We start from the raw sequence: 11,171 nt of genomic DNA, 5'->3' as shown, positions 1-11,171 counted from the left end.
TTTATGTGTTGCAAAGAGGAAAGAAAGAAAATGGACAAGAGGAGTATCAAAATAGACAAAGTGATGAAGGATGTCTCTTGCACCATTTTTATCAATCAGACGTTTTCAAAGAGCACACAAACTATTCAAAGGGAGCTTGCCAACTAAATATTCCACTCTTTGGCCGAACAGAAAAAGTTAGGTGCAACATTATTTTTGTTTTCATATTTAAAATATAAATGCATACATATTCCCATCATGTAATCAACTGGCACATCATTTTCAATGCATAGTATTGACCTTACCATTTTATACAAGATAATCAATCTGGTGCTTGTAAATGTGTATGGTTTCAAATAATGAAATATTGTAGAAATGAGCAAGTGATAATTTTGTGTTGTTATTACATTACTAAAAGATAACCATTGATTTCATCTTTCCTCCCCTTCCCTCCACCCCACTCTGCCCCAACAAAGTATAAAAATTCCGGTTTAACTGGTTGATTTAGATTTATTTTTTGTTATCAAAGACAATGTCCAGAAACATTATGTATTAAAGATTCTGTCCATGATTTTGTTTTTACAAAACTGTGAAATGTGGATGAGTACTTCATTATTCGGATGCTTTCTTCATCTACTATTGGGAGGGAATAACCCAGTCAGTCCTCAAGGCAAATAACTCTTTAAACAGGCCGCGGAATGGATAAAGTCTTCATAACCCTTCTTGTGACTAATAGTTCAACCTCTCTCTGTTTCAAATTACAGATCAAGGTAGGAGTTCAGATCCACTTCAGCACTGGCACTGGGCTTGATTCTTCAAAAATGGTTGAAGATTGTTGAGCATCAGGCACCATGACTGGACACACACTGGATTGCTCATGCTCTAACCTGCAATAACACGGCAGTGTCAACCACGAAGGAATATACGTGAATTAATGGCAGACAACCAAACACAACCAACAATGGAGATGGATGCATCTGCAACACAGGCGATCAATTTCAGAAAATAAAAACAGTTGGCTGGATTTCAGGTTTATGGCAAAATACATTCATTGAGGGTGTGGGATTGCTCTCTCTGCAGCTACTGCTGCCTTTCTTTGTCAGCCTCTGGGTAGGTTGGATACTTGATGGTCTCGACGTATTCTTTCACTTTATATGATGGGTACAGGCCCGTTTGCCCAATTTTCCTGTTGATACCTTTGGAATAACCATTCCAGTGGTTACCGGCCACTCCAATGAGATCTCCAGGCTCTAATTTAATTTCCTCAGCAGTCTGTGGGTTGTGAGGGTAAATTGCAATTTGATTATGTGCATTCTGTCCTCCAAAGTAATAGATGTCATCTAAGGAACGGAAATAGGTCGAAGCATCCGGGTGCAACGTCTGCATTATCTCATAGGCCACACGACAAACCTATAATGCAAAAAAAAAAGGATTTATTATTCCGAAGCACTTGCTTAAAAGCTGCACGACTTGGTGGCATATACGTCATAGCTGGGCAGTTCATCAATTAGCAGTCCTAAAATTCAATTTGGAAGCTTGGCACAAACAAGGGTTCAGTTTGGACATTCACCAAGGCAAAAGAATGACATGAAATATATCCAACATTACAAATACTTCATTAGAAGTCAGCAGTTTGGGAGTGCTGCTGATCAATGTTGGCGACTTCAGTGCAGATAGCAATCGGGCAATCTAAAAAAAAATGCTAAACGACTTCACTTCCTTACAATTAAAATTCAGTTAATTTAAGAGAAATCCATAAAAGTGAATTTCCTGTGGAAATTGGGGCCAGATGATGGCATGCCTTTCATCAGCAAATTATATTAACAGGTTGACAGAATCTATTAGAACATCATCCTTCTACCTCTGGGATTTGGCTTTGAATCCAGCCCACAGTGACAGAATCAAACTGGATGTCTGATTCAGAGATGCCTTGAGAATGACTGGGAATCACACCATGGCTCTTCTGAATTTTGGGTTAAGAAGAGCTTTTACTCTCCATTCAACCTGACCTGCAAGTCCTCAATGCTAACCCCAGGTTCAGTATGTTAAAATTGCAATACTAAGCACACAGAATTTAAACATTTTACTTGGGTATATATAGGCTGCCACTTCAGATCAAATGAGACAAGCAGAGGCAATATATGTAATATATGTAATTTGAATGAATTTAGACTTATTAGTTTATTCCCCAGCAATCTGTCACAAATCATAGTGTTTTCTCAGCATTTTGCAGTCTACAAACAATGATTGATATTGCATAAACACAGTGAGGCACAGAACTACTACCTGTCTGAGACTTGTGAGCTATAGGTGTCAGCCTGGCTCAGGTAGTACAGCCCTCACCTCCAAGGAAAGAAGGTTCAGCCCATGTCGGAAATTTCAATTTAAAGACAAGGCCGACACTTAGATGCAATGTCAGGGCATCACTGCATCGTCAGAGATACCATCCTATGGTTGAGATGGTAAACTGAGGATGGACATAAAGGATCCCATGGCACAATTTGAAAAGAGAAGGGAGTTTCTACCAGTGTCCTGCCCCACAATTGGCCTCAGGTGATGATCAAAATCCAGCTGCTCTTTGTTCTTGTGATTCACCGCATCCTCTGAATGTCAAATTGGATTACTTCTCATATTCATCAGTCTCTGCACTTTGTTCAAATTCTACATCTGTAAAACACTATCGAGTGCTCGTCTTTGAAGAGAAGTTATTAGCAGGTGAAGCTGACTGATGCCTTAAACCATAGTTGGCCTATTTTTTACGTTTTAGAACTTTGCTCTTGAAAACTGTATCCGATGAAAATGACAGAATAATAAATATATAAAAAAATCCATGCAGGAAAAGATAAAATCTAGTTAATTTGAACTAACAAAACAACTATTCCATTGCCACATCCCAATAGTTTTCATTTGAAGTTGGAAGATTAAATGGGGGAAAAAAAACTCCAAACTAAACATGCATCTATCTTCACCTCTCCAAAACAATCAAAAGACCTTCCAATACTTCTCAGAAATAAGTGAAAATTTGCATAGTTCTCCTCATCTGTCTGCAGTGCAATCCTTGTATAATCCAATAATCCAATCCAATAATAATCCATCCAAAAAAAAAACAATAATAAATTGGTCATTTTCAATCCATGACTGTTTGTAGGACATTGCTGTGTGCAATTGGCTGCCGCGTTTGCTCACAAATGTACAGTCAATTCACTTTAGAGTATATTCTGTGAAGCGCTTTGGGACGTCTAGAAGACGTGAAAAGCGCTACATCAAATGCAAGGATTATTATTATTATTATACCAGAGATACTGAGGTGGAATTAATGACATTAAACAAAAATATTTTGAGTTAGTCATCTACAAATATTCAAAAGAAAAATACTATGTTAGTACCGCTGCGTTCACAAGATTATTTCCCAGAACAGTATACCACAACCTTTTCCTTCTCCAATTGAGAAACCTATGTGAGACACACTCTGCAGTACAAGTTCCTTATTGAAATATGGCTTTTAAGGATCTCCAAAATAGCTTGGCTTTTTACTTTCCGATACTAGCAAGTGCTCTCTAAGGAGTGTGCTTGAGGTCCATCAATGCATTTGAATCCTTGGCAGTAGCTTCAAGATTAATGGCTAAAACATTTATATTTCAAAATTTTGCAGTGACGTTATAAATGAGTTTTGAACATCAGCCATACATGTTTTAAATCCCCAACTCTACCGGAGTTCATCCCGGTTTAGTAAATAGCTATTCAGCATTATTTCCGCTTGAGTCTTCATTAATTCACTCACTTTTCCTGAATTTCATTTCATGGCTAGTTTTAAATTTGTAATTTAAGGAACTTCAAACATGATTAAGGACTGCCGCAGTTCACAGAGCACCAAATGGCTTGCATCAGTTGTAAATGCATGCCCGTGAATAAATGATCAGTCATGCACAGATTCTTAATTTATTAATGGTCAGTGCATATATATAGATCTTGAAATGTGAGATTCCAGGTAAATAGGCAATTAAAGCAATTGAGATTCTAGTTTTGTATCTCGGGATATTGAATATAAAAGTAAGAAAAATCTGTTAAATTTATCAAAGGTATTGGTTATGCCAAAGTCAGAAGCACAGTGGCAGTTCTGGTCATTCCATGATAGAAATGGCAGATTATAAAAGGTAAGAGGCATGGAAATGATACTTTGTAAGTTTACAAAGATAACACCAGGTATGATGGATTATTGTTATGAGGACAGGTTTAAAAACAGACTGTTTTTATTGGATCGGAGATTAAGAAAGGATCTCATTTGACGTTTTAAAAATTCTACATGATTTTGAGAGGATAGATAGTGAAGATTATCTTTCAAAAGAATGTTAAAAAATATATATATTTGCCTTCCTTAACACGTCTCCTCCTTTGTGGCTAAAACATTGTAGAAATTCTGGATACATCATCCGCAAATAAAATACATCTTTTCCTCCCAAAACATGCACTTTTATATTTTTTTAATGCAGCATATGTGTTAGGGGAGGTCTGGGCTCACACTCGAGGGAAACGCCTAACACTGTAGTCAGAGGCTGTTAATGTGTGCAGATAAAGCATGCTATTTATTTCTTATTCAGGAGATGAATACTACAGATTTCGCATTTTATATTTTCCATTAGCATCGAGCAGGAGAGCAATTAGGAGTAGGAAGGTGGATTTATATTTTCAGCTCAAATACCTCTGCTATACATAAAACAGGGACACACTATATATGTAATATATATGAATCAATATATGACGAACATTCAGCACATGTGCAACACGCTTTTTAAACGCAGTGAACATAAACCAGCTATTTTAATGTTATTACAGTCAGGAATACAACCATTTCTTCCGTAAGATTGATGATCTCAACAACAGTCCAATGTACCCCTGAGAATTTTAAATAGAATTTATTTTGTTTAAGCTTGTTTGCAATCAGAAGGAGCGGTTCTCAATTCATACTGTATCCAACAGCAGGGATTCCATCCCCAAACCACATTGTGCAGGAGGAAAGCTCCTCCATATTTAGTCATATGGAGAGAGACATGTGGTGTTATAATGATTAACATATACTGTATCCCCCACACCCCCACTTTCCAATGAAGCTCTTTACAGACTTTTCTATAAAATGTCATGTCTGTATTTGTAGGTGAATGTGGCAGTCAATTTAAGCACAAAAAATGTCTCACAAACAACCGTGAGCTTTTCTTTTTAAAAATCTGAGAGAATCTAAGTCAGGACACCGGGAGAAACTCCCTTTCCATTTTGAATGGTGTTATGAGATCTTTAACACCCACCTGACTAGGCACACAGATGACTTCAGTTTTAATGGCTTATCTGAAGGATAGCACCGCTGAAAATGTAGCACTCATCCAGCACTGCATTGGAGTGCTAACCTAGACTATGTCAGACTAGACAGTGTCTTTCCATCGATGAAATTACCTTGGTACTGAAGACAAAGATTAATCATCTCCTGTCAGCTGGACTCCAGAATTATTTGGCGGTACAAAGATATCACTAGCACTAACCTTATCTGAGTTATTGAAATATTATGCACCAAAAAATTACCTACACAGCACTTTTCTAAAAAAAACTTACTTACATTCATGAATAAAATATGACAATTCATTATGTCACATGCCAGAAAGTTGGAGCCGACATGCTGATAGCATACAATTAAACCTCAGAGTTCAGATTGCCGTGGGGCACAAGCTAAAGCCCACAGCAGCGAGTGCAAAAAATGATGATAGGTACTGCGGACTCAATTCCTCGCTTGACGTTCACAGGCTTGCATTCTGAAGCCAATGACTGGTGCATCAACCGCAGACACGATGCACCTGTGCACACAATTGGCATATATGATATTTGCAAGTACCCAGTGCTCAACTAGTACTGAACATTCCCAGCTTGGATATCTCCCGAGGCTCATTCAGGAAGAGAAAGTACATAGTCAACCCTATTTCCGACAAAGCCACTCACTGACAACCCGATAGCTGTCATCAGCTGAGCGGCTATTTGAGTGCGGAGGCCTTGAAATGCAGGTCTCTCTGGGATTGTAGGAGGAAGTGAAATATTCAATATCTTAGAGATTTTAATCTATTTCACCGACTCAGATGGGTGACCTTTTATTTTTAAACTGCCTCTCTTGCCTCAAGCTTTCTACTAATTAGTTAAGCCATAGCAATGGCTGGTCACAGCCTCTCCCCCACCCACCCCCATTTCCTCACCCATATCCTACTTTGGTGATAAGAGCAGTATTGCCTGCAGAGGAATGTATAAATGAAGGAAAGAGCAGTGCACTGCTATATATATACATATATAAACGTGTACCACCCACGCATGGAAATTTCTGTGAGTCTGTAATGGAATGCATACACTCTTACTGGATGGACATGTCCTGCTTACCTAATTCCAAAGATATTTAGGCACAGATTGGGAAGAATGAAGGATCCCAGGGTGTGTGTTGGGAGCCTAGCCAGCTAAAATTCCTTAGCTTGCGATTGTGAGCATTGTCCATAGAAGGTTGACTTGATTCCAACTTTCAGTTGCCAAGCCTGTCACTTTGGAGCCATCTCAACCCAAAGAGACCCACCCTCCCTTTCCCAAGGAGGACGGTCACTCGGCAGTCATTTAACATTCAACAAGTTCAAGTATGAGTCCACACTCTGTGGATATCGATACCAGTAACTCCCTGTAAATTCCCTGGTGAGCAGCAGAACTCAGGAAATGAAATTTGTGTTTAAAAGGACCTCTGCATCATAAAATATTATTCAGACTTACTGAGTTCATTTTAACTTTAGTGTTGCACTGAACAAAGTTGTGCTTTCCAGAACATACTTATTAGTAGTACCAAAAAGGAATCCAACCTCTCATTTTTACATGCTTATCCTTGGAGCAAATTAATATACACTTTGAATCTAACTACCAGTTACACTGCAGTAATCTGACTTAATCATGAGCAATTACAGTTTCGACAGTGCCATTTCTGAAATCATAATTGAGTAGCTTTAAATGGCTGTAATAAAGAATTTCCTTGTGTGACCTTCCCATCGACAATAAGAGGAAGTCAGCCATTATCTAACACATGATTGACTGGTTGGTTTTACAGGTCAGCCTAGTAGGCGAGGTTATTTAGAGCACAAATGAATGGTCTTTTCACTAATAATAGAATTGCACTGTAGTTAAAAAGAGTTTTATATGAACAAAAACTATCATATTTATTTCATCTGTTCAATTTAACTTCCAGCTAAGGTCTGGGAAGAGCCAAGGGTAGACTGTTGAGCTCTAGTTTTGGATGTATGGAAACAGTAGAACATGGGAACAGTTGTAAAAAGCCATTTCGAGAGAGACACCAGGAAATATTTATTTACTAGCAGGGTCATTAATGACTGGTACGGGTTAGCAGAAAGATGGCTGAGCCCAGGACTAAGGACTTATTTTAAAACAAAATGATGCTGTGACCAGAGAACAGTAAAGTGGGCATTCTGGAAGGATGAAATCAAATAAGATGAAGTGCCTTCTTCATCTGAATCTGGCACCTAGGTACTCATTTCTGTTCTAAGTGCTAAATCCTTAAGTACATCAAATACACTTCATCTCTGAAGAGAGTAAGTGCACTCACACATTTTCTTAGTTACCATACCTGGGATGAGAAGGTACAGACTAAGAAGTCTGCTTGAGATAGGAAGTGGATGTCCAAAATGACTCCTCGCAGGGAATTCTCTGTGTATCTGTTGTGCAAACCCGCTGACCAGGAGATAGAGTTATCACTGATGAATTCGTAGTCAGGATACCTGGACAAAGGACAAAGAGCAAAATCAGACAAATACTTTTACAAATCACATGGAAACTGACCGTCGAGACTGCCCTGAGAATAATAATAATAATCGTTGCATTTGATATAGAGATTTATCACATCTTCGAGGCATCTCAAAGCGCTTCACAGGATATACTGTAAAGTGAATTGATTGTATATTTTGTGGGTGAAATGCGACGGTAGCAGTGTCCCACAAACAGCCATAGATTGAGGGCCCAACCACTAAGCTGCAGAACTACATGAGCTACATTAGAGGATACTTTCCACAGCACATTTATTTGTGCCACTGCAATGTAAGTATGGGCAGTGCAAGGTGTTTTGTGCTCTGTGTATGATTGTTAGTGATGTTAATGTCATCAAAGAGATAGTCATTATCCTCTTGGGGGGAGGGGATGGGTTTAAATCTTCTCTGGGTTGAGCTGGCTTTTAGGTGATTTGTCTGGCATTGGAATAGAGGTGATCCTCTCCGAGTGTGTGCCTCTAAGCCAAATTCTTCATGCGTAGAGTATTAGCTGGGCAAGCATTAGGAAGGTTGCTGAACAGTACTGATAATGGCAAGCAACTTGGTTTCAGATTATTAAACTCCAGCAGTTCCCCCCAAATGCAGTCTGGGGTTATCAACATGCTCCTAATCCTTTTTTTGTATGTAGGTTAGCAAGGTGTATTCCTCCAAGGAGAGTGCACACTCCCTTCCAGATGTAGGGAACTTTCCATGCGTAGGTGGCTTACATATATTGATCTGTCAGTCTGGTTTGGATACTCTTAAGCAAAGTGATGTGTTCCCATGTGTGGCAGACACCCGTCTGATTAAAAAAATAGTTACCAAGTCGTTTGTGGTTGTCAGAACCCTACACAGGTCTTGGCAGAAACGACAGCGAGGTTGGTGAAGTGTAATTACTTATTCAAATCAGTGTTCCACTGAAGGTGTAGTAATATAAAAAGGGCATAATAACATTTCCAGGTGTAAAAGTGAGCCCGAAGCAGCCACCAAGAACTGAGCAATACCTTGTCAGACCCTAATGAATTTGGTTTAAAAGTGTAACCTATTTTAATGTATTTCACTTTCAAAAGTGCACACAGCCACATACATTTAAAAGAGTTTGCAATCAGTTTCAGTCTTTTTTGATCATCAATCTCATTCCTAACCATTCCCAAGTGTTTAGAGTTCTGTGAAAATTGCTTTTCATACACAACACAGAAAGATATGTATTCAGGACACTTCTAAAATTCCTGAACAAACATTTGTCATTCTTGCATCAAAACACTTAATGCTACAATAAGTTTGTGGTTTCACTTTGAAATGCATTATTATACACCTATATGTGACAAGCTTGGTTGCTGACAACGGATTTTACTGTGCACTGCGATGCTTGAAACCTTTACCCAGCCACATCTGGGGGAAGACAGATATCAAACTGAATGAAAAGGACAAAGAGGCTGGGGTTTTGGAGACCATGAAAGGCCACACTGCTAATTCACCACTAGCTGCTCCTGAAGCATTAGTTTTATTATGAATCCCATGTTGTATGAAACTCAAACATGCATTCAGAGCGCAGTATGTTATGGTTGAGGCCAGACAGCTTTTGAAGCAAGTCCTTCAAACTTGCTGCCTGACCCGGATGTTCATTCAGACTATGCCTATGCACAAATTGCTGCTGCATTTGTTCACAAAATATACAGGGAAGTGCTTTGAGTCATCCTTCAGATGTGAAAGGCACTATATCAAATGTAAGGACGTGCAGCACTGCTCCCTGACTTCAGGGACCTGGACTTCAATATTGCTCAAGATTGATGTGATAAACGTCGCTCCTCTTTGTGAGCTATAAAGGTTCTGAGAGAAATGCATTTGGGCAGTTTCAAATGGTTTGCTCTTGGGCTTCAGTCCACAACACTAAAAAGCCCATAATTCAACATTAATTGGCACTAAATTGTCAATCTCACTCTGACAAAGGATGGCAGCTGTGGAGAAAATCAACGAAAAGGTTTCTTCGGAGCCAAGGGTTAATCATTAGAGCAGCTCTTCTCTGTATTTAGCTAGCACTTCCCATCCCACCAATGTTTTAACCCTGATAATCTGCTACAAAGAAGTGCAAAGATTGTCTATTGTATACTATTGACCTCAACGAACACTAAACTCTCCTAAACAATGATACAAACAGGAGTATAATACAATATATTTTAATGGAACAACATCTAATGCATAATTTTCCTCAGACCAATTTGACACAGCAGGGAATAAAAATGCTTTCACTGCTGAAGTGCATGTTGTTGGGTGGAACTCCATTACTTTGTTTAATAGGCTATGTACTGCGTAATAGAGCTGTCAGAAGCTAATTGAAGACCGGTGTAAATTTTTCCCCGTTAGGGTTTCCTCAAGTCACCGGCTGTGAAAAATAAAACCCTTCTCAAAACCAGAGAGGATGAAAGTGCTCTTTACTTTGACTTGGCTTCCTGGAGTAGAGTCGGGTCGTCCGTGGCCAGGTAAACCCGTTTTCTGTCGATCTCAGTTTTGCGAGCGAGAAGCTTGTAATGTTCCTCCACATGTACCATATATTCTTCGATAGGGTGGTAGGCTGCCTCAGTTCCCACTTTATCCGTCCGGCGTACATGGACACTGATGAGGAAAAGAAACGGAAAAGGGGAGAAGTTAGTTTTCGTTCAGTCAGATTTCAGTTACGCTTGAAAAGAGAAACCTGCCTACTTGCTCTTAGATATCAGTAACATTAGTTAAATTTTTTACATTTGTTAAAGGTAGGAAACGAGAAAGGACCTCATTATCTGATTGCACCAGCATGTTTTTAGGCTCTTGAGGAAAATATTACCAAAAGAAAAACATCAAAACATTTTCATCAGAAATACTTCCCCCAACCTTTCCTAAAGGCAATTGAGCGAATACTACAGGACATCATTTCAATAAAGACACACTGACCCGTGGTGAACTTCTAGCCTCAGAAATAACCACCCTGAATCAGCTGCAGTACGGTTGAACTACATCAGTGAGATAGTTACTGTCAGTCTGTTTAATGATAAATGAACATCACAGTGTGCACTGAGACTGTGGAAGCACTTTACACTTCCCATTTTGGTTTGCATGCAATTTGATTCAGTTCAATCTCTCAGACACCTATGTTCGTGTGATGGAATGCCGTGACTCTAAATAAAACCCAGGCCGGTCCATGGCTAAATAAAACCCAGACTGGTTCTGGCTAAATAAAACCCAGACTGGTTCCTGGGCATGGTACTAGCAAAGAACTGGAGATTCTTATCTGAACCGCAGGTACAATGATCAGGCTGAAATGTATCTTGGAGGTTTTAGTTTGTTTTCAAGGGATAATGATTATATTGGCATTAAATTGACACAATACACAACAAC

General features: G+C 39.1%; 1 protein-coding gene across 6 annotated transcripts in view; it reads right to left on the bottom strand.

Moving 5' to 3' along the window:
• Positions 1-469: 469 nt before the first annotated feature.
• Positions 470-11,171, bottom strand: part of LOC103175217 (alpha-(1,6)-fucosyltransferase) — a 220,056-nt gene continuing 209,354 nt past the window's right edge. For all 6 annotated transcript variants that reach the window (XM_007888092.2, XM_007888095.2, XM_007888090.2 and 3 more), the window contains 3 exons: positions 10,236-10,412; positions 7,625-7,775; positions 470-1,389 (listed from right to left, as the gene is read on the bottom strand). In XM_007888092.2, coding sequence (XP_007886283.2) covers positions 1,060-1,389; positions 7,625-7,775; positions 10,236-10,412 — 658 coding nt within the window. In that variant the 3' untranslated portion in view covers positions 470-1,059. The remainder of the gene's footprint in view (positions 1,390-7,624; positions 7,776-10,235; positions 10,413-11,171) is intronic.

The sequence above is a fragment of the Callorhinchus milii genome, unplaced genomic scaffold (genome assembly GCF_018977255.1).
Source record: "Callorhinchus milii isolate IMCB2004 unplaced genomic scaffold, IMCB_Cmil_1.0 Scaffold9, whole genome shotgun sequence".
Taxonomy (NCBI): domain Eukaryota; kingdom Metazoa; phylum Chordata; class Chondrichthyes; order Chimaeriformes; family Callorhinchidae; genus Callorhinchus; species Callorhinchus milii.
This window is presented reverse-complemented; position numbering and strand designations above follow the sequence as displayed.